A 24461-nucleotide genomic window follows, 5' to 3' on the forward strand; every position below is an offset into this window, starting at 1 on the left:
ACTGGGTACAGAGCAGACCAGAAGGGAGTTAATCTGTTCTGCTTTCAGTGACAGCCCTGGAAGGAGATCTCAGATGGCTACCAAATAAAGAAACAAACAAAGAAGCCATTTTCAAGGAGGAATGCATTTATTCCTCCTGCTCTGGATGCTGGTAAAGATTGCTTTACACCTTCAACCTGGAATATACCATACTTTAACTTCATTCTTGCTACGAAGGTTTCTGAGGGAAGCAACATTAAATGACAGGTTTCAGAGTAACAGCTGTGTTAGTCTGTATTTGCAAAAAGAAAAGGAGTACTTGTGGCACCCTAGAGACTAACCAATTTATTTGAGCATAAGCTTTCGTGAGCTACAGCTCATTTCATCGGATGCAAACTGTGGAAAGTGTAGAAGATCTTTTTATACACATAAAGCATGAAAAAATACCTCCTCCCACCCCACTCTCCTGCTGGTAATAGCTTATCTAAAGTGATCACTCTCCTTACAATGTGTATGATAATCAAATTGGGCCATTTCCAGCACAAATCCAGGGTTTAACAAGAACGTTTTGGGGGGGGGGGGGGGGGGGGAGAAAACAAGGGGAAATAGGTTACCTTGCATAATGACTTAGCCACTCCCAGTCTCTATTCAAGCCTAAGTTAATCGTATCCAATTTGCAAATGAATTCCAATTCAACAGTTTCTCGCTGGAGTCTAGATTTGAAGGTTTTTTTGTTGTTGTAATACAGCAACTTTCATGTCTGTAATCGCGTGACCAGAGAGATTGAAGTGTTCTCCGACTGGTTTATGAATGTTATAATTCTTGACATCTGATTTGTGTCCATTTATGCTTTTACGTAGAAACTGTCCAGTTTGACCAATGTACGTGGCAGAGGGGCATTGCTGGCACATGATGGCATATATCACATTGGTGGATGTGCAGGTGAACGAGCCTCTGATAGTGTGGCTGATGTGATTAGGCCCTGTGATGGTGTCCCCTGAATAGATATGTGGGCACAGTTGGCAACGGGCTTTGCTGCAAGGATAGGTTCCTGGGTTAGTGGTTCTGTTGTGTGGTATGTGGTTGCTAGTGAGTATTTGCTTCAGATTGGGGGGCTGTCAGAAACAACTCTGACATCATAATCAAAAAGGCTGACAAAGGAGGTGCTGTTGTCATCATGAATAGGTCGGTATATGAACAAGAGGCTGCTCGGCAGCTCTCCAACACCACTTTCTACACGCCATTACCCTCTGATCCCACTGAGAGTTACCAAAAGAAACTACAGCATTTGCTCAAGAAACTCCCTGAAAAAGCACAAGATCAAATCTGCACAGACACACCCCTGGAACTCCGACCTGGGATATTCTATCTACTACCCAAGATCCATAAACCTGGAAATCCTGGGCGCCCCATCATGTCAGGCATTGTCACCCTGACAGCAGGATTGTCTAGCTATGTAGACTCCCTCCTCAGGCCCTACGCTACCAGCACTCCCAGCTACCTTCGAGACACCACTGACTTCCTGAGGAAACTACAATCCATCGGTGATTTTCCTGATAACACCATCCTGGCCACTATGGATGTAGAAGCCCTCTACACCAACATTCCACACAAAGATGGACTACAAGCCGTCAAGAACACTATCCCCAATAATGTCACGGATAACCTGGTGGCTGAACTTTGTCCTCACCCATAACTATTTTACATTTGGGGACAATGTATACCTTCAGATCAGTGGCACTGCTAAAAGTACCCGCACGGCCCCACAGTATGCCAACATTTTTATGGCTGACTTAGAACAACGCTTCCTCAGCTCTCGTCCCCTAACGCCCCCTACTCTACTTGCGCTATATTGATGACATCTTCATCATCTGGACCCATGGAAAAGAAGCCCTTGAGGAATTCCACCATGATTTCAACAATTTCCATCCCACCATCAACCTCAGCCTGGTCCAGTCCACACAAGAGATCCACTTCCTGGACACTACAGTGCTAATAAACAATGGTCACATAAACACCACCCTATACCGGAAACCTACTGACTGCTATTCCTACCTACATGCCTCCAGCTTTCACCCTGACCACACCACACGATCCATCGTCTACAGCCAAGCTCTGCGATACAACCGCATTTGCTCCAACCCCTCACACAGAGACAGACACCCTACAAGATCTCTATCAAGCATTCTTACAACTACAATACCCACCTGCGGAAGTGAAGAAACAGACTGACAGAGCCAGAAGAGTTCCCAGAAGTCACCTACTACAGGACAAGCCTAACAAAGAAAATAACAGAACGCCACTAGCCGTCACCTTCAGCCCCCAACTAAAACCCCTCCAACCATTATTAAGGATCTACAACCTATCCTGAAGGATGACCCAACACTCTCACAAATCTTGGGAGACAGGCCAGTCCTTACCTACAGACAGCCCCCCAACCTGAAGCAAATACTCACAAGCAACCACATACCACACAACAGAACCACTAACCCAGGAACCTATCCTTGCAACAAAGCCCGCTGCCAACTGTGCCCACATATCTATTCAGGGGACACCATCACAGGGCCTAATCACATCAGCCACACTATCAGAGGCTCGTTCACCTGCACATCCACCAATGTGATATATGCCATCATGTGCCAGCAATGCCCCTCTGCCACGTACATTGGTCAAACTGGACAGTCTCTACGTAAAAGAATAAATGGACATAAATCAGATGTCAAGAATTATAACATTCATAAACCAGTCGGAGAACACTTCAATCTCTCTGGTCACGCGATTACAGACATGAAAGTTGCTATATTATAACAAAAAAAACTTCAAATCCAGACTCCAGCGAGAAACTGTTGAATTGGAATTCATTTGCAAATTGGATACGATTAACTTAGGCTTGAATAGAGACTGGGAGTGGCTAAGTCATTATGCAAGGTAACCTATTTCCCCTTGTTTTTTCCTCCCCCCCCCCAGCCGTTCTTGTTAAACCCTGGATTTATGCTGGAAATGGCCCAACTTGATCATCATACACACTGTAAGGAGAGTGATCACTTTAGATAAGCTATTACCAGCAGGAGAGTGGGGTGTGGGGAGAGAAAACCTTCTGAAGTGATAAACACCCATTTTTTCATGATCCATGTGTATAAAGACATCCTCACTGCATTTTCCACTTTTATGCATCCGATGAAGTGAGCTGTAGCTCACGAAAGCTTATGCTCAAATAAATTGGTTAGTCTCTAAGGTGACAGAAGTACTCCTTTTCTTTTTGCGAATATAGACTAACACGGCTGCTACTCTGAAACCAATCTTTGGAAAGAAGTCCATATGAAAAATAACTATTTAGTATTCAAGGCAGTACAAGACATCAGGTTAACTTTAAAATATTGATCTACAAGTCTATTACAAACAAAAACATTCTATGTCTTCAGAAAATATTTCTTCAAATGCCAACATCTCAAAACCCCCCTTCCCCCCCACACATTACTATAGTTCTCAGTTGAACATCTTTTACAGGTTTTCAGTGGCTTGCTGACCGCTTTTCTTCCTCACATCAGACCACAGTATTGGCCTATTTGGTCTCCCTACTTGAAAGACAGCAGCTTGAAGATGTTTAAGTCAAACCCCAATTTTCTCCCACAACAATCAAGCAACATACCTCAAGTACACCTACACAATGGACTTTCACACACTTAATGCAGACATCAGTTGTATCTGATTCACTCCAAACCCCACTGCTTGAAGCTAATGTCCTGTTTCTGCTTGCCAGTACAAACACCATTACATAAAGGCAAACACAGGTGAGGTCACTGAAGGTGTGGGAGAAGGAAGTATAGACGGAGGACCTGCCACCCTTGCTCATCTCACCCCTCCTGTACACAAACATGTTGCTCTGTAGTCAGGCCCAAAAATGGTTTTCATGCAGGAACTGAAAACGCAGTCTCAGCACTACTATTTGGAAACACTCAATCCTGTTGAAGTCTGAAGGGAAAGAGAATGAATCGCGTGCTGGGGGGAAATCACATGAAGAGCAGGCAATTGTGGAGCCCAAATGACGAACTGATCTCACTGTTCAGAATAGGAAGAAGCCTTGATGACTCAGTTAAAATAACCCAAGTCTCAACACTGCAGAAATGAGAAAACACTAACTGTAGTTAAGTTGATTTAGGTGCAACAAAGAAGTTACTGAAAAATGTAATCGCCCGTTAAGGACTCGAGAAAAACAGCAAAGTGCAACTCCAAAGTAGAGGACTCTTAAATCTACTGTCTTGGGCATTTACATCGCATACATTTAAAATTCTTGCAATAAGCTGCCCCTGAACTATACTGACATCTACAGGGAACAGAACGCTGATCTTCTGAAGGATCTCCATACTTGTTAACCTCCCAGGCATGCCACAAAGCCCATCTTTTTTTGGGGTGGGGGGTGGATGTTCTTTCTGGATTCAGGAGAGGAAATGGATCAGGATGGTTAGGGTTTTTGTATTATTTTATGTGTTTTTAATATATGGAATAGACAGAGTATAGGATTGGTGCCTATGGATATTTGTATATGTTTGAAGTAAAACAATTATTTCAGTAGCTGTATATTTTAAACAGGGTGGGGGGGGGGGAGAAAAGAGCCTAACTTTGGCTAATGGAATCTTTGGACAATTTCTTCTCCTCTCCACACCCCACTGCCAAACCAAAAGCAAGTATCAGCACACTTTAGGTCTGGATACTTGCCAGCTGGCACACAGGCCAACAAAACCAGAAGCCACCAGAAATATATTACAGTTTCTCAGGAATTTAAGACCTAGACTCAATGAACATAGGCACAGATTGAGAGTAACTGGTCCTAACGGCACCAGACAGCATATGAAGAGAAAGCAGAGAGTCTAAATGCATCATGATGCACATCCAGACACAAAAGCATAAAATGGCCAGATGAGTACATTTAAAACTGGGAACCTCTTGTATCTGAATGTGGGCTTTTTTTTTTTTTTTTTTTTGGGGGGGTGGGGGGGGGCGCGGGATCGGACATGGACCTTCCAGTTTTCTTCACTTTTTTCAGAGAATGCCATTTACCAACACCCTTTTTCATACAGCAGTATCCAGAACGTGGACAGAAAGGTGGTCTTGCATACGCACACAGTCAATGACTGAGAAGCAAATAATAGGGGACACTGTGTGGAAATAGCACCCCTTCCTTTTTCTGGGGCAGACTGAATAAATTCCAAGCTCCGCTTGCCCAAAGGTCAAGTCTAAAGATAGACGTCAACTTGAATCTCGTGCACAGTAATACCATGCACTGCTATAGAATCATCTGACAAAAGAGTTACAAAATCATACAAGCTTTTTATCACAGTGCCCACAAAGGAAAAGGCCAAGCACTTTTCCTCTTCACTCAGCTGTTTTACAGAGTTGCAAGTCAAAATTCAATTATCTTCACTCACTTTTGGAGCATAGCCACAAGATTACTAACAAGCAGCTTAATGACTACAGTTCAAATGCTATTCAATCAAGTCCAGAATATGTGGGTATACTGCAATAATGGTACCATGACATCATAGGCAAGTTATCTGCTGAAATCAGATGAAGTTAGACAATATGCAGCTTTCTCTTCCCTCCTCACAGACAGCATCATGAAAGTACAAGCAGCGGTAAGCATTTTAGATTTAGCTTCATTCCTTAACATGGTACAAACAGTTTCTAACAGTTCTCTGTACAGCATTCTAAGTGACACATGCCATCAGAGGGCGATGTTCACCACTGTTTCAAAGTAGGTATCTAATTATGGCAAGTCATGGAAAGATGTAAGAAAGGGGGTATGTATTTGCTTGCAGGATATGTAATTTTTCTCAACAACCTAAATTTTGTACAGCAGAGAACCGTGAAGAGTGAGAAATACCTTCTTCTGGGAGTGCATTAGATTTGCACCATGTATTACTGTTTATTCCCCTTAGAAGGTCTTACTCATTTATATGCACTTAAGATTGACCTGGTTTCAGGATAGATAGCTACTAGGCATGACAATGGGGAAAGGGAGAGTTCAGCCAGGATCTGGTGAGATTATCAGAGATCTCTCAATCAAGAGAGGTTTCAGAGTAGCAGCTGTGTTAGTCTGTATTCGCAAAAAGAAAAGGAGTACTTGTGGCACCTTAGAGACTAACCAATTTATTTGAGCATAAGCTTTCGTGAGCTACAGCTCACTTCATCGGATGCATTCAAGAGAGACGTGCTAACGGATTTAGCGTGCTTAGCACAACCTAATTCCACAGCCCAAAGGTACTAGTCACTCTGAATGTACTCACTCCAGATGTGCCACAAACACTGTTCTGAGTGAAGTGACTTGTACAATCTCACACTGCTGCTGAAAATTTTTTGTTCTGAACACCAGAACTGCCCTCACTGTGGTGCATTGAGGTGTCTATCGTCAGAAGAACTGATTGGAAGCTAGGGCTCTTGGGTTCTATTCCTGGATTTGTGTGCAACATGAGCAAGTCAACTTCTCTGGGCCTCAGTTTACTCTCTGTGAATGAAAATAGTTTTCAATCCCATACAAAAGCACTGCAAGGCTAAATTTATTATAATAGTGCTGAGTATTGTTCATGTTCACATTTACATTCAAGTGTTGTACAAAGAAATGAGCTTAAGACTAGGAAACTACAGGCAAACACTTCCTTAAAGTTATAGTCAATATCACCTTTCCAGTAACAGAATCATTAAGGTTACATCAGAAGATAAAAGGTATCTGAGCTGGAACCAGAGATACAGTTTGAGGGTTGCAAGGACTCTCTCAATGTCAGCCTTGCTTAGGCTAGAAAAATTAGTACCCATATGCAGCTCGGCTGTTGCCAGAATATGTGGTAGCAAGAGTGTACATATTTTTGCCACAATCTGACAAAAATAATAATCATGAGATGGCAGTAAGAGTGCCTGAGCCCTGTATACATTAGTATAGTACTTAGTACCAATAGCAGCAGCTGTAATACAGGTACTAATTTTTCTAGGTTAGACAAAACAAAAAATCTCTACAAATATCCTGCTTCATCTCTACACTATGGTGCTGTTGTTACAGAAGGAAGCACCTTTTGAACATGTGATAGTTCTCTCTATGCCAGCCATTTTTTCATACCCTTAACTAAACCCAAACATCTAGACAGGACCAGATTAAAATAACCAAAAGTACATTTCAAACTAAAAAAATATTTAATACAGTACATGTGCCCTTCAGTTTTCCTTCCTGTCAGCATTTTCTATGAGTCTTACAGATGTTTCTACAATTTTTAACCTGAATTGTGCTGTTTCAAATATAGCATACAAAGCCAAGGCAAGATACTAAACACAAACCAACAGACTATAGCTCAGGTTAGCAAATTTAAAAATTAGGGTCAGTGTAAACATTTAAAAATCTGATGCTTACACTTCCACAGTAGATCTAAAATTGATCTAAAAAGGTTAAAGCTGACACTATTCTGAGCACAGAGTTGCAGCAACAATGGATGCAGCTATTGCAGTAACTCGCGTAGATAATGTAATTAAGGTGTATAAATCCTAATGCAATTTGTGGGTAAGAGACATGTGAATGTGCAGGAGCAGATTTATTCATTTTAAAAGTCAAAGCCATTTTGGTTTACATAACTACAAGAGAACCACCCCAAAATGGTTTTTGTAACCACCATACATTTAATTGAATTGATTGGCCTCCCACCTAAAATATGTAAGAAACTAGTTTTCTAAGACACTGTAAATGAAATTTCAATCCATTTTATCTAATACACTCGAGAAATCATGGTTTATGATAAAAATACAAAGGTGACTGCACAATCCATGCATTTCTTGCATGTCTGTCAATTAAGTAGTCAAATTCCAGTTTTGCAAAAGAATCACACTAAATTCTGCCTCTTCACCACTCCTTGAATAAGCGGCTATTTCTTAGGCCCCAGCTCAGAAAAAATTAAACATGTTTGTAACTTTATGCAGGTAAACAGTTCCAGTGAAGAATATTCACATGCACAAAGTTACTTATGTGCCTAAATCTTTGTGGGATTGAGGCTTTAATGACTGTGTTTTTTAATTATCAACCTTCTACCTGAGGTCATTTTGGAGAGTAAAGATCTGGACTTAAACTTTTTAAAGCTAAACTGCTAAAGGCTCAATTGCTTGGAAGAAAAAAAGATCTATCTCGTTTTATATTGATAACAAACATGTATAAATTAACTACAGAAAAAATAACTTATGCGAATACAACACTAGACTTTTTTTCTTATTTTGAAGGCAGTGTAGTTTAAAACCTTTATAAAAACCATGCACTATAATTGGTTACAAAAAAAAAATAATCACATTTTCTGTTTTTGTTGGATACATTGTTTGTTATTTTTGGATCCTTTTTCAGTTTTAGGCATACAAATATTTTTTAAAAGCGAACAGATAACTTTATGCTGCCAAGCTGGAGGGGACTCAAAGGTCTTTGGTATATTGAGTAATCTACACACAAAACCCCATCTAATCCACCCCACGCATTCACTTACAGCTTCAGAGTTCCATTAAATACTCAGTGTTGCAGATTTATCACTGAAGTTTATCAACACAGAAGATAAAATTCAGTAACAATATTTGACAAGTGTGGTGACAAAAGATTATCTAATTATTCTTTGATGCAAGAATTTCTGGCAGAAGGCAAAGGAAAGAAACACTAAATTGGTGTCAATTACTTTAAATGTTTATCTTGTAGAAAATAATTCAATTAATAATACATGTTCAGCACTTCACATTTACTTGATACTGTCTATGGTATAGCTAGCTCTCAGCTGTTAAACAGTCTGAAAAGATGGGGGCAAATGGGGGGGGGGGGGTGGAGACTCAAAAGATGCTGCGGACCGACTGTCTCAGGAAAAGAGTGGAAAGGAGGAAGTATCGCTGATCCCTTCCCCTGCACTTACCTTGAGGACATCCCCCCGTTTGAAGCTCAGCTCATCGTCTGCAGTGGCTTTGAAATCGTATTTGGCGATGGCTTCCATGCTGGGGCTGCTCAGCGTACAGCAGTGCGGGGGGGGTGGGAAGGGAGCTCTCTCTGAAGCCTCCTCTCCTCCTCCGGGGGCTCCCGGCTCAGCCCTCCCTCTGTCCGGCTGCTGCAGGGACTCTGGCTCCGTCTACCACATGCAAGGGAGAGCCAGGGACGATCTGCCCTGATGGAGAGAGAGACTGATCATCAGGGGAACTGTGGCACGGATGGATGGCAGGGGCCGCGCCCTGCGCCTCTCCCTCCTCCCGACCCAGACCCGGCTGCCGCTTCCTCTTTCTGCCGCTTCCTCCTCAGCTCCGGGCTCAGCCAGGAAGCACCGAATGACACATGCTGTGGCCAATAGCAGCAGCGACGTCTGCCGTGCAGCCGGCACAGCGCAGGCTCCCTCACTCCAACGTGCGGGGAGGACGGGGAACTAAGCCAGCCCCCGAGCCCCCAGCAAGTCCCACTACACCAAGCCACAGCAAGAGCAAGCACTTCCCACAGCGCCCTCGCGGCATGCGGCTCCATACTCCGGCGGCACCTCAGGCTGTGGGGAGGCGGATGGGGGGAACACACAGGCAGCACAGGGGAGGTGGGCACCCTGCCTTGATGCTCTTATCCCCCATGTGACACGAAGTCTCCCCCTTAAGAGCAGCGCGCGCACACCCCTTTTCACCCCTCAGGCATCACTCTTACAGAGAGCGGAACCTTCTCTGCTCAGACGAGATAGATGCAGGGTTGTAGCCATGTTGGTCCCAGGATATTAGAGAGACACACGGTGGGCGAGGCAGTATCTTTTATTTGATCAACTTTTGTCACGGGTGCTGGAACTAGAGTTGCTGCTGCTGCACCCCCTGGCTTTAAGTGGTTACCATTTTTCCCCGCACTGCTGACTTTTGTTGGTGAGAGAGACAAGCTTGTGAAAAGAAAAGGACTTGTGGCACCTGAGAGACTAATAAATTTATTCGAGCATCAGCTTTCGTGAGCTACAGCTCACTTCATCGGATGCAAGCTTGTGAGTTACACTGAGCTCTTCTTCAGGTCTGGGAAAGGTATTTATCTGTACACTCTGGGTACAAGATCAAAAAGAGATGTTAACTGCTTATGCTAAACTATTTCAAGGGACCATTCAAGGAGAAGTGCCCCATTAACACTTCTCCAGTCATGCAGGGAAGGAAAAAAGAGGCTGAGGTGGAGGGTTAAGTGGGTTACAGATTGTTGTAACAAGCCATAGATTCATGCATCCGTTCAAACATATTCATGCATATGTTCAAATAAATTTGTTAGTCTTTAAGGTGCCACAAGTACTCCTGTTCTTTTTGCGAATACAGACTAACACGGCTGCTACTCTGAAACATAGATTCAGTGTTTCTGTTCAGTCTATGACTTTTAGTATCTAGCAAAGTTATGAATTTACACTCCCAGGCTTATCTTTTGAAGGTGTTGTGTAAGTTTCCTTTGAGGATGAAGACTGTGAGATAAGATAGAGTGATCACTTTATGAACTGTTCACCCATTGGTGGTATAGTATTTTTTGTCTTTTACCTTTTCCTGTGCAAGTTCATTTGATGGGAAAAAACTGTCACATGCTTAGCACCCACTGGCAGCCAGATCCCCACCTACTCCTCAGCGCCTCCCACCCACCACAGTCAGCTAATTCACGGTGTCCAGTAAGCACTGGGAGGAAGGGGAGGAGCGAGGACGGGGCACGCTCAGGGGAGGGGACAGAACTAGGTGGGAAGAGATGGGGTGGGGGCAGGGGCAAGGCCTGGGGCAGAACAGGGGGTTGAGCACCACCCTGGGCCTGAAGGAAACCAGTGCCTATGCATTCTGTGAAAATGTAGAAGGAAAAAGACAGACATGGGTGACCAGTGTGTGTGTGTATGTATATATATATCTATCTATCTATATCTATATCTATCTGGGACTACACTCAAGTAGGGATGTAAAAGTTTAACTGGTTAACTGATAACCGAAACCGTTAAGACTGATGCTTAACGATTAAACTCTGCTACTGGCCAGAGCCCAGGACTCTGCTGCCATCCCAGAGCACGGCGGCCGGTGGCCCCGCGCCTGGCATGCCAGTGCATGACAGCAGGACCCTGCATAAAACTCTTACACTGTTACTTTTTAAACCACTATTTACATCCCTACACCCAAGGGCATAATAATTTTCATATCACAGGGAAGAATCAAAGCAAATTAGCCTACTCCACCCTAGAAAAAGTTTGCCATTTAAAAGTGTCATTAGAAAACCTGCACAGACAGCAAGATTACATGCCTAAGCAACATCTTCTATATCAGCAAAAGTTTCTAGTGTAGACCTGGCCTAAGACCTTTTGACACACCAATCCATCAAAAAGCAAATCAAATGGACTGACGCCCCTTAAAATGTGCACACTTTTTTCTTGATCTGTGGCCCATTCCCAAATATCCCAAGAGAACCTGCTTCAATACAGAAATAAAATCCCCTTTGGCTGCTCACCCCTAGTTGTCACCTACCACCCAACGATGGAACCCATATGTGGGATCAAAACTACAACCCATAATTTATGGGAACCCCAACGTGAACAAAAATCTTTCCTGAACCCTCACTTCTGGCCTTCAAACAACCTCCCAGCTTCTCCAAACTCATCATCAGAAACAAGCTCCCCACAGGCAAACCACACCAACTCAAAGTGGCACCAGACTCCACCAGAACAACAGATGCAAAAGCTGCACTGCTACAACAATCATCACACAAATCTTTCAAGATCCATGGATCCTATACATGCCTACCACAATATGTGGTGTACCTCATTCCATGCACTAAATGCCGAACAATTATCTGGGTGAAACCAGACAATAACTACATTCTCGAATGAACTCACAGGAAAGACAAAAACATCTTATCACCTGTGGGTGAACACTTCTCAAAAAGAAAAGGAGTACTTGTGGCACCTTAGAGACTAACAAAGCTCACTTCATCGGATGCATTCAGCTGTAGCTCACGAAAGCTTATGCTCAAATAAATTTGTTAGTCTCTAAGGTGCCACAAGTACTCCTTTTCTTTTTGCGGATACAGACTAACATGGCTGCTTCTCTGAAACTTCTCAAAAAGCGATCACTCTGTATCTGATCTATCAGTCCTCATTCTCAACGGAAACCTGCACAACACTTTCAAAAGATGAGCCTGGGAGGTTACACTCATAACTTTGAGAGACATTAAAAAACATGGACTGAACAGACAGACTGGATTTATGGCTTATTAAAACAGTCTATAACCAATTAACCCCCGCTTTCTGGTCCTATGACTACAGAGGTGTTAACAGGCCGTTCTACTTGAGTGGACATTAGGAAAAACTTCCTAACTCCCATCATTGGTGATTTTTAAGAGCAGGTCTGACAAACACCTACCAGGGATGGTCTAGATCAGTGGTTCTCAAACTTTTGTACTGGTGACCCCTTTCACATAGCAAGCCTCTGAGTGTGAACCACCTTATAAATATATAAAAAAGTGTTTTTAATTTAACACCATTACAAATGCTGGAGGCAAAGCGGGGTTTGGGGTGGAGGCTGACAGCTCACGACCCCCCATGTAATAACCTCGTAACCCCTGAGTGGTCCCGACCCCCAGTTTGAGAACCCCTAGTCTAGATAATACTTAGTCCTGCCTTGAGTGCAGGGGACTGGATTAGATGACCTCTCGAGGTCCCTTCCAGTTCTATGATTCTATGGTCCCTTAGTGCAGGGGTTCTCACAACAAAATTTTTGGTAGCCTCAGAATGCAGCCACCAACTCTCACTGGTGGCAGCTATGACAATTTTTCTTAAAATACTTAACTTTAAGAAAAATAAATATGTACATATACATGTCCAAATCATAATTTATTTATGTAAGGGTTTGTTTGTTTGTGCAAACTCAGTCATAAAAATAACATACAGTCCTCTCTATTCTTTACTGGACCTAAACAGATTAGAAACACAAATAAGGTGCTTTGCATGTACTTGTCTTTTTTTGTTGCTTTTTTTGTTTTTTTGGTTGCATTTTTTTTTAGACTTGCTTTCTAGTAAGTCTGCTTCTGTGAAAAGTGATACTTGTATGTTTGTTAATATCACTTTTTACAGCAGCAAATTTGTTAACTAGCTGGGATGTAGTGAAAAGTGATTAACAAACATACAAATATCACTTTTCACAGCAGACTTACTCAGCCCTGGCAAGCTGGGGACAAATTAAGCCTTCATAGACTTTCAGGTCAGAAGGGATCATTATGATAGTCTAGTCTGACCTCCTGCACAACACAGACCACAGAAACTCACCCACCCACTCCTGTAACAACCCCAGATGAGGAAGTGAGTAGGGAGGTAGCGGGGGCCAGAGGCGATGAGGGGGGTGATGAGCCTGATGCCAGCATCAGACCCTAAGTCCAGCAGCCAAGGGATGGATCACGCCACTGTGCAGACAAAGCCCCGCAGAGCCCATAGCCAGAGCCCGGCACCGCACAGCTGGAGCTTGCCACCTGCCACCCCAGGGCGGAAGCCAGAAGTCTGAGCCCCACCATCCCTGGGAAGGTGGGGAACTCACACGGACTGTCTGCTCTTCCAGTATTTGTGGCTCCAAAGGGGGGTAGGGCCCAACCCCTCCTGGCAGCCCCAGAGAAGGGGCCGCTGCTTTGCCCGCCTCCACCCCAATCACTGCCCGGGAGGCTATGGCCACAAGAAAAGCCCCTAGTGGCCACATCTGAGAAACACTGCCTTAGCATCACAGCTAAGTGCAAGATGGAACAGACTGTTTAGCGTAAGTAGTTAGGACATATTCAAAGGCAGCAGTTCTCAACCAGGGGTATGCGTACCTCTGGGGGTACACAGAGGTCTTCCAGGGGGTACATCAACTCATCTAGATATTGGCCTGAAAAGGGAAAAGTTGAGAACCATTGTTCTAAGGCAGTGGCTCTCAACCATTTCAGACTGCTGTACCCCTTTCAGGAGTCTGATTTGTCTTACGTACCCCCAAGTTTCACCTCACTTAAAAACTACTTGCTTAAAAATCAGACATAAAAATACTGAAGTGTCACAGCACACTATTATTGAAAAATTGTTTACTTTTTCCATTGCTACCATATAATTTTAAATAAATCAACTGGAATATAAATATTGTGCTTACATTTCAGTGTATAGTATATAGAGCAGTATAAACAAGTCATTGTCTGCACGAAATTTTAGTTTCTACTGACTTCACTAGAGCTTTTTATGTAGCCTGGTGTAAAACTAAGGAAATATCTAGATGAGTTGATGTACTCCTGGAAGATGTCTACGTACCCACCAGGGGTATACGTTCCCCTGGTTCAGAGCCATTGCCTTAAAATATGTGTTAACCACTTATGCTAAATGACAGGTTTCAGAGTAGCAACCATGTTAGTCTGTGTCCGCAAAAAGAAAAGGAGTACTTGTGGCACCTTAGAGACTAACAAATTTATTTGAGCATAAGCTTTCGTGAGCTGTAGCTAACCCTAACCCTAAGCTGTAGCTCACGAAAGCTTATGCTCAAATAAATTTGTTACTCTCTAAGGTGCCTTTCTTTTTACTTATGCTAAACAATCTGTTCCATCTTGCATGTAGCTGACACCCTTAAGAGTGCCTTTCCCAGACCTGAAAAATAGCTCTGCATGACTTGAAAGCTTGTCTCTCTCACCAACAGAAGTTGGTCCAATAGAAATATTATCTCACCTACCTTGCCTATACCCTGGGACTAACACAGCTACAACTCCACGGCATGTAACATACAAGTTGACTGTTGTAGGGTGACACCTCCTTTATTTTGAATGACAGAACTCAAATGAAAGAGGTCTCTCGGTAGCCACACTAATTAGCAATTGCTAGTTGCTACACAGAACTAGTTTTTGCTACCTAGCATTCATGACTGTGGGTGAGATTTATCTGAACATCAGGCACCGCAGCTACAAACAAGTTAGAGAAGGTTTTTTTAAATAAATTTGTATAAAAATGATTATGTAGTGAATGTCACGAGAGCGAGAGAGAAAAAGGAGAACATGCATTGTATGTCCAAGTCACTCAAGACACCTTTTGCTCCTCACTGTTACTATCAAGTAAGGTAGTGTAATTATGTATTTTGCACAACAGAAAATGCATCACAGCATCAGCAGCCCCAGAAAACAACCAAACTGAGTGTGACTGACAGATGATTTCAATCAGGTTGAACCAGGAAAATAATTCATGAATAAAAAAAATACACCCACCATCCCAGGCTTGTAATAGTCTTTGCCACACCACCAGCTAAGTGTGATTGTGGGTATTTGCTTTTGACCAGATACTGGCACCAGCAGAGATGACAGACATTTTGCAAAGACTAGAGTTTACTTTAACTCCATCAGCACAGAGAGATAAAAGTACAACCAACACAAGAATACGTTACTAAAATTAACAGATGGCCTAATCAGAAAAGTGACTAAAATTTTACCAAAAGATTTATACCACTAAAATGTTTCTTATATCTCACCTTACTTTAGGGTGGGGCAAGAGATTTCACTCACACTCTCAGTTAAAGCCAGAGTGTTTGGGGGACAGGGAAGAAGGCAGAGAATAGAAATAAAGGTAACTTCTTATTAGGAAGATGAATTTTAAATTTGGGTTGGAATGTAAGTATTTACAATGCACCAAGCCCATTATATCTTAGCAGCAATCAAAACTCCTATGATTCCCTCTGCTTCACTTTTGAAATACCACAAGGGAAGGTAGAATTTTTTATGCTGCTCCTGCAGCAGCCAATAGTGCTACAAGCTCTTCCTTGGTTTTACTCCCCATTCTTGCTGTCCTAGGAAGTAGCAAGGGCAGAAACAGAAACACAGATAGCTTAGGAGGGTGGGAGAAAAGGGGGGGAAAATTAGGTCTAGTGGCAGCACCTAATGATTCTGAACTGGATTTGTCCCCATATTCTGATTAAACAGTAGAAGAAGTCTACTGCTAGGGAAGGAAAGCATGAGTGGTGGGAAAGGTTGTGTCATCTTGGAAACACACAAAGGGAGACCTCAAACAACAGGGGTAAAATGAAACAGGTGAAAGGGGAGAGTCCGTGCATTCATCTGAGTTGCCTAAATAAGTGGGTATAACAGTATGAGCTAAGTATAGCAAGGCAGTGTGTAAGTTCAATTTTAAACCTATAAATGCAAAGATATTCACAGTTAGAGATGATACCCCAATCTATAAGGACATAAGAATGGCCATACTGGGTCGGACAAAAGGTCCATCTACTCCAGTATCCTGTCTTCCAACAGTGGCCAATGCCAGGTGCACAGAGGGAATGAACAGAACAGGTAATCATCAAGTGATCCATCCCCTGTCGCCCATTCCCAGCTTCTGGCAAACAGAGGCTAGGACACCATCTCTGCCCATCCTAGCTAATAGCCATTGATGGACCTATCCTCCATGAATTTATCTAGTTCTTTTTTGAACCCTGTTATAGTTTTGGCCTTCACAACATCCTCTGGCAAGGAATTCCACAGATTGACGGTGTATTGTATGAAAAAAATACTTCCTTTTGTTTGTTTCAGTTCTGCTGCCTATTAATTTTATTTGGTGACCCCTAGTTCTTGTGTTACGAGAAGTAAATAACACTTCCTCATTTACTTTCTCCACACCAGTCATGATTTTATAGACCTCTATCAATCATTCCCTAACTCTCTTCCTAACTGTATTTCAGTTGTCCCAAGGATGCTTTGTCAGAGAACTGACCACCACCAGATTTTCAGCCTTAAATAAGCTTCCTGTTTTTCCACTGACTGCTAGAAGCTGGGACTAGACAACAGGGGGTGGATTACTCGATAAATTGCCTTATTCTCTTCATTCCCTCTGAAGCATCTGGCATGGGCCACTGTCACAGGATATTGTGTTAGATGGACCATTGGTCTAACCCAGTATGACCATTCATATGCTCTTATACTGCTTTTTTGATAGACCCCATCAGGCATATGATCACCTCAGCAGGTGATCCTCCCTGTCTCCAGTCACTGTGGGATGCTGGGGCTCCGCTCCAAGCAGCCCCAGTGAGCCCAGTTTCTCCTGAGAGCCCCTCTGGCTTCCGCTACAGCCCTAACAGCAGCTCTTGCAAGACTGCCCCCAGCACCAGCAGGGACTAGCGCGGTCAGGGCCACAATGCATGCACAGCCTTCCCTGCCACCCTTGGCGGGAGGGCACTTGTGCCAGGTCCTCTTTTCTACAGCTTCCTCATTTTTTCCCCATTGACATTACTTCTTAAATCAAGTGCAAAATAGCTATTTAAAAATCACCTAGGATTCTAAAATGCTTTAACACAAGATGATGTCATCTTAAGAGACAAAATGAAAGTGATTCAATAACCATCTGTTTTGTGCAAAAATTTGAATGCCAAGAGGTTGGCTTAGAAATGAGTGAATACCGGTAGCAATTGGTTTGTAGGAGAAAGCTAGGATATTCCCTACTCCCAATCTTCCAAACTCTGCTCCCTGACTGTTAAGTGTTCAATCATTTCCCAAACAGGGGATGAATTCCCCTTCTCTATAGTTTGCTCTTTTTTAAGTATGTTACATTATTTACCTTACTCCATAATTGAGATCTCTGTGTGACTTCCTCCACTTCTAGGAGTTTCACAAATTACTTAAGACAAGGGATAGGACCTGCTTATTAAAACTGTATGAAAAAAACCACATCCACAGACCTCAACCAGGAAGTGACAGCAAAAAACCCACAACCCCTCCCCCCACAAAACACCACATCAACAAAAAAAAAAAAAAAAAAAAAGAGAGAGAGAGAAAAATCTGAAATACCTCTCCCTACCTCCACCCCAAAGACCATATGTGAAGCATGAGTTCATGGACTCTTATCAGAAGTGGTAAACGTTCACACCTTCCAGGCCACAACCTGCCCATAACACTTTATCCTCAGAACTGGCCTGAAGTCACATGGATCCCCAACTGAATATCAAAAATTGGCCCATGCACCCAACATAAGACAAAGCAAACTACAACACTCAGCAAGCCTACAAATTGCTATAGTTGCCAATGATTTCCCTCCCAAACCAGTTCTACCCTCAGAAGAGTACTGAGCTGGCAGTAGGGTTCATCTTTCCAGTAATTCACCAGGAACCAGAGAATGAAAAAAACCAGGACAGTATTTGCATCTATTACTTGGGTTAAACCAACCCTGCTGCTTTCAATTCAGTCCCTGCTCCAATGAGAAGCTTCTAGCTGTAATTAAGTAATGACAGGAGCTGCAGAGGCATACGGCCTGCAGCTCCGGGACTAAGGAGATAAGCCACTGCGGAAATGCCCAGAGGCATGGCCCTATGCTGTCAGCCTGCCCCCTGCCCCCGCCGGGCATGGCACTGGGAATGGGTCAACTCCCGGAGAAGAAGAAGTGTCCGGCTCCCAAAGAGCTAAGGGCTTCAGCGGACGAGTGACAGGGCGGTCATAGGCGTGAGGCAACGGCCCTAGGAGCCGAGGGGCGGCAGTAGGCTCCCTGGGGGCCACGGGGCAGCGGCAGGCTCCCCGGGGGCCGGGGCCTTGACTCCCACACCCGGTCGGGGGCCGGACCCCTCGGGGCGGAGGCCCTGGGAAACGCCTGTGCCCCCGATCCGGAGTCCACGGCCCGGCGGGTGGCTCCAAAGGCGGCGCCACTGCCCGTCCGAGCCCCCCGTGTCGGCGCCCCCCGGCAGGGCCTCCCCGTCTCACTCACCGTGTGGCGCTGGGGCTCCGCTCCGAGCGGCCCCGCCGATCCCAGCTTCGCCCGAGAGCCCCTCCAGCTTCCGCTACAGCCCTCCTAGGAGCTCTCGCGAGACTGCGCCCAGCACCGGCAGGGGCTTAGTGCTGTCAGGGGCACAACGCATGCGCAGCCTTGCTCGCCACCCTCGGCGGGAGGGCATTTGTCCACAAGCGCGCGTGCGCGCTGTTTTGCGGGTCTAGCCCCGATAGCCTTGAGGTGTGTGGGAGTAGCGCTGTACATGTCAGTGCGCAAGCGCAACATTTGCTGCGTTACTGACGCTGCGGATACCAGTACGCCTGCGCAGGACCTTGCCAGTGCTAGTGTAGTAGGCTATAGAGTCCCTAGTGAGGCAGGATCTTATTGTGCTGGACATGGTGCAGACACAGTCGGTCCCTACCCTGACGAGCTGACAGGCCCACGAAGAGTGGGGAGAGGGATACAGTCAGACAGGTTTAATAGACATATGTATTTGCATTTTTGTTACAGATTAAATGCTAGTTCTCCCCATCTGACCCTCATCTCAGCCATCATCCACTGGTAGATTTCTCACAGGCATCACAGCAGAAATGGGTTGTGAGGAGAGATTTCAAGGAGGGGGAAAAAAGCAGGGGCCTTACAGAGGGCAGCACTCTGCAGGCAGAAGGGGCAGCATGGAAGAAGCCACAGAGACGTTCCCATGAGAAGCTGACAAACAGGTGAATAAAGCTGGTGTCCTTTGCAAAAGTGTGGGGAGGATACAAGTTGGGAAGAGGCAAGCTGGAAGGTAGAGGTGATCAGAGCTATAAAGGGTCTTGTTGAGAACAAGGAGCCTGAATTTTATTTGGTGAAGCAGAAGAAACCAGGGGTGTGATTCAGAGACTGGTGTGGCCAAGTCACTTCACCCTTCTGCCCTAGTGTCCCCATCTGTAAAGGGGGATTAATAATATTTATCCACACATATTCCAGGGTGTTCTGAAGATTGAATAGTTAATGTCTGTACAATGTTTTGAACAATGAATGTTTGTTATAAAACACCACAAAAATGCTAAGTACTCTGAGTAATAAGGCTCTAGCTGTTTCAAACTGGGCATCCAGCATTAGGGGGGACTTTTGCAAATGTTGGCCTTAATCTCTCTGTGCCTCAGTTCCATATCTATAAAATGGGGGTAATATTTCTCTCACAGTGGAGTTGAGATAAATTCATTACAGTTGGTGAAGTATTTAGAAACTATAGCAATGTGCACCATAGAAAAGCCAATGAGAACATTAATAATATCATATTCACAGCAGAGGTGGGATGGTGTGTAATAAATAAGATGTGGGCAACACATTGAATTATGAGGACAAAAAGAAACATTGTATAGCTACCCATTCAGTGAGTACCATCCATCTTGTGCACTCAGTGAGGCAGGGGTCTCATGGAAAAAAATATAATGTGATCATGTAATTAAAGAGTGCTTCATGATGCATATGCACAAGAGGGCAGAATTCTTTCTCTCTCTGTTGTTTTTTTGTTTGTTTTTTGTAATGTAATTTTTAAAAATGTAATTACAGTATACCCTGAAGCAGTTGCCTACGTAAAAGTCTGGCTTGGATTCCTTGACAAAGCCAACCCTTTTTAGAAGAGTTAGCTTTCTCTGGCTCTCAAATAAGAAGGCTCCTTGTAAAAACAGAAGCTTTTCTACAGCTGTACTCCTACTCCCATGGCCCTGGTGCATGGAAGCAGCCCTCAAGTCCTTATTAATCAGTTTTTGGAGGTAGTTATTAACTCCCAAATAGACCAAATAGAGAGGACTTTTTTTTTCAGGATTCCAGACCTGTGAATGTGGGTTATAGGTGTGGCATACATGGTATTAACTAGAGATGAGCCCATGCTGCAGCACTGAAACCTAGGTTTACCCAAATTTCAGGGTGCCCTGGCTGCAAGTTTTTCATTCAAGTCCCTCTCTAGTGTTGGAATAGATATTGAAGGTTTTAATTTGTATTTTTAATAATTTTTAATTATTTTTAATTATATATCACAGAAAGTCACATATTCTGAGTTTACAGCGAGGCTGGACAACATTGGCCTTTTTATACCCGTAGGTCTGTTGGTCTCCCTGTGAATATACTGGAAAGATTTACAGATCCATACACAGAAAGAGTAGGCTAGCATATGAAAATATGCACTCTAAAATGGATCATGGATGTTTTCCTCCTTGGTTGTGCTTCTGCAAAGATCCAGTCTGCTAATGTGTCAATTCTAAATGTTTGAGCAGTTGGAGACAAATTCTGAGATTATCTGGAGATGAAGGTTTGTACCTTACGTCAATGGAAAGACAACTTCCCCCTCAGAACAACACTATACTTCATGGGTTTGAATTTCATCTTGGTCTAGGTTGGACTCACACCTTCCCCCTACCACACACAGTCTTTTAATGGTGAATTATTCAAACCCTGAGCTGGAGAGGTAAGTAGAATTAATGTTAAAGAGGTTGAGAGTATTCCAAATGTTGTCATAATTATTATCCCGCATTTTACATATGAAGCAGTCCTAGAGGTTAAGTGACTTATCCAAGATCATATAATGAATCAGTCCCACAATCAGGAATAGAATCCAAGAACCTTAGTTCGCAGTCCCCAACATTAGGCACTAGAGCACACAATTAAGTCTCTGGTTTCATGTATGATCTTGAAGTGGCAATGTGAGAACATGCCATACCAGTTATAGAAAAGGAAAAAATATAGCAGGTGTTAACTAGCTGGAAAAAGAGGTAGATATAGCCAACAGCTGTGAGTTGTAAAATGGTTGTTTTAGGGCTGCAGCTGCTTGCCTTTGCTCCAAAAAGGCATTATGGGGGGAAAAGTCTTATAAGAGGGGAAACCTGTAATAAGAATAGTTAGTAGGAAGTCAGAGGATTGTAAGGAAGGTGCTGTTGATAAAGGAATTGCTTTGGTATTTGTTTATCATATACTGATTAACTGAGTAGGTACTAAGAGTATACACACAAGTCAATGGATAGTGGTGGTGGTTTTTGTTTTGGCTTTAGGTACCGTAGTATTCTCTTGTAACTACAGTGGGGAAGAGAGTGCTGCTATAGTTAGAATGGAAATCCTGGCACAACCTTAATGAGTAAAAAGGAGAGTCTGTGACTGTGTCTAAAGGATCAGTTTTCAGAATTTTATTGTAGTTTATGAATTGCTTGAATATTCTATTGTAGTTTGTTGTGATAAAGTGTAATCTCAATTAGTTATGACTATTTTAAGAACTGCATCTGAGTAAAATTTGTCTAATGTCTGACATTTCCTTTAGATCCCTTTGTAAAATGCCCTAGAACAGTCAGGGGTACAAAATTAAAAGTGTGATTCTTTGCTATGAATAGATTGGAAGAATGTTTGTTGAAAGGTGAAACATATTTTTGTATAAACAGTTATTTCAGGCTTAAAATTACTATTTGGAATGTTGAAACAATGTTACTGATCAAGGTCAACATAGTTACTGATGACAAGGTATAATTGTAGCATAGGAGTTATGCTGATACAGTGTTACTGTAGACACAAGTCATAAAGATAGCATTAGTGTTCTTTTGACACAATGTGTTTGTCCTAAGTCTGTTAATATATGAGACCTATTGCTAGGGCCCTACCAAATTCACAGTTCGTTTTGGTCATTTCACAGTCATAGGATTTTAAAAATTGTAAAAATCATGATTTCAGTTTTAAAATCTGAAATTTCAGGGTGTTGTAATTATAGGGGTCCTGACCCAAAAAGGAGTGGGGGGTGGGGTGTCGCAAGGTTATTGTAGGGGGGGTTGTGGTATTGCTACCTTTACTTCTGCACTGCTGCAGGTGGCAGCGTTGGCTTCAGAGCTGGGCAGCTGGAGAGCGGCGGCTGCTGGCCTGGAGCCCAGCTTTGAAGGCAGAGCTGCCACCAGCAGCAGCACAGAAGCAAGCATGGTCTGGTATTGCCACCCTGACTTCTCTGCTGCTGGTGGTGGGGTGCTGCCTTCAGAGCTGGGCACCTGGCCAACAGCCACCTCTCTCCAGCTGCCCAGCTCTGAAGGCAGCACAGAGGTGAGGGTGGCAATACCATGATCCACCTAAAATAACCTTGCAACCCCCCCCCCCCCCCCCGCAACTCCCCTTTGGGTCAGGACCCACAATTTGAGAAATGCTGATCTCCCCTGTGAAATCGGTATAGTATAGGGTAAAAGCAGACAAAAGATCAGATTTCACAGTCCATAATGTGTTTTTTATGGCTATGAATTTGGTGGGCCCCTACCTATTGCTTACTGCTACACTACAGGATTTCAGAAGACACAATTGTAACCCAACCTAACACAGTGTGGCTTTGTCCCTCTGTAGGGCTAGATCACAGAGTGTGGTTTTTGAGTGTGTGGTTTTTGGAGGGGGGTGTGGGGGGGTGAGAAAACCTGGATTAGTGCTGGAAATGACCCACCTTGATTATCATGCGCATTATAAAGAGAGGTTTCAAAGAGGGATGGGCTATTACCAGCAGGAGAGTGAGTTTGTGTGTGTGTGTGTGTGTGTTGGGGGGGGGGGGGGGGGAAGGGTGAGAAAACCTGGATTTGTGCTGGAAATGGCCCTACTTGATGATCACTTTAGATAAGCTGTTACCAGCAGGAGAGTGGGGTGGGAGGAAGTTTTGTTTCATGGTCTCTGTGTGTATATAATGGCTTCTGCAGTTTCCACGATATGCTATGCATCCGATGAAGTGAGCTGTAGCTCACGAAAGCTCATGCTCAAATAAACTGGTTAGTCTCTAAGGTGCCACAAGTACTCCTTTTCTTTCTGCCTTTGAAGTGGTCCTTTCTCTCCAGCAATAGAGGCTTATGCTTTTAGACCCAGAGCTGCCAGGTTCACTACAATATAATGTAATGATTCTGGATGTAGGGATGACTGGGATGCAACTTCTCCTAAACTACTAGAAGTTGGAACGCATGCTACATGTCATTCAAAGGTTAACTTTCTCTAGAGTTGCAGTAAATTCATTAATTTAGCCTGGGGCCTTTCTTAATATACCCGTTCCCTCAGTAAGTATCTCCATAGTGTACTATAGAAGATGTACAGTTCATGCTCCTGACCTTTGCCACTACATCGGTGCTGCTGAGCACACTAAACGTACTTCTTCTGTGGAGTGCTACTGTGACTGGCTAAAACTAACTAGCAAGATATTCTAGACACGCTTTCTTTGTTTTGTTTTAAATTAGTGGGAAAATGGCCTGTTACTCCATCTTGCTCAGAGAGGGTGACTCATTAAACTTCCAAGCCAGTGTTAGAAGCTAGCTCAAAAGTGGCAAAGCTTGAATTGGAGCCCAGAGGCCTCAGCCTCAAATGAAGCAGCAGCAGGGAGTCTTTGTCCCCCGCAGTGGTGGGGAAAGCATTGGAATTAAAGGGGAGGTGTAGTCAGAAATATAAATGTGCTTCTTAAAGAAACAAAACAAACAAACCTTTATAACCCACATATTTGCTATCTGTGTGTCTTTTACTCCTATCTGTTCCATCTAATGCCAAACATAGGCCATTATGTATCACCTATGGAACTGATACATCTATGAAAGAGGAAGCTATAGTGTGTTCCACCTCATGCATGATCAGCAAAAAATTATTAACAAGGTTATGATGGTAGAATCTTTCAGTGGTGATGTGGCAAGAAGTAACATCCCATTGGGGTTGTCAGATCACCAGGTAGAGCAGCAGGGCTGCAGCCAGATAAATCCTAGTATGACTTGTAAACTACACAAAATTGACCTGGAAAAGTCACTGGAGGTTGAATGTGGAACCCTGATTCTT

General features: G+C 43.6%; 1 protein-coding gene across 3 annotated transcripts in view; it reads right to left on the reverse strand.

Moving 5' to 3' along the window:
* Positions 1-18935, reverse strand: part of GRB2 (growth factor receptor bound protein 2) — a 72188-nt gene extending 53253 nt beyond the window's left edge. The window contains exons 1-2 of one of the 3 annotated variants that reach the window (XM_027834687.3): positions 18663-18935; positions 8895-9135 (exon numbers count right to left, since the gene is read on the reverse strand). In XM_027834687.3, coding sequence (XP_027690488.1) covers positions 8895-8972 — 78 coding nt within the window. In that variant the 5' untranslated portion in view covers positions 8973-9135; positions 18663-18935. Of the gene's footprint in view, positions 1-8894; positions 9141-18662 lie in introns of all 3 variants that reach the window. The other 2 variants (XM_007072559.4, XM_043528573.1) reach the window with 2 other exon arrangements.
* Between the last annotated feature and the right edge of the window lie 5526 nt (positions 18936-24461).

The sequence above is a fragment of the Chelonia mydas genome, chromosome 14 (genome assembly GCF_015237465.2).
Source record: "Chelonia mydas isolate rCheMyd1 chromosome 14, rCheMyd1.pri.v2, whole genome shotgun sequence".
Taxonomy (NCBI): domain Eukaryota; kingdom Metazoa; phylum Chordata; order Testudines; family Cheloniidae; genus Chelonia; species Chelonia mydas.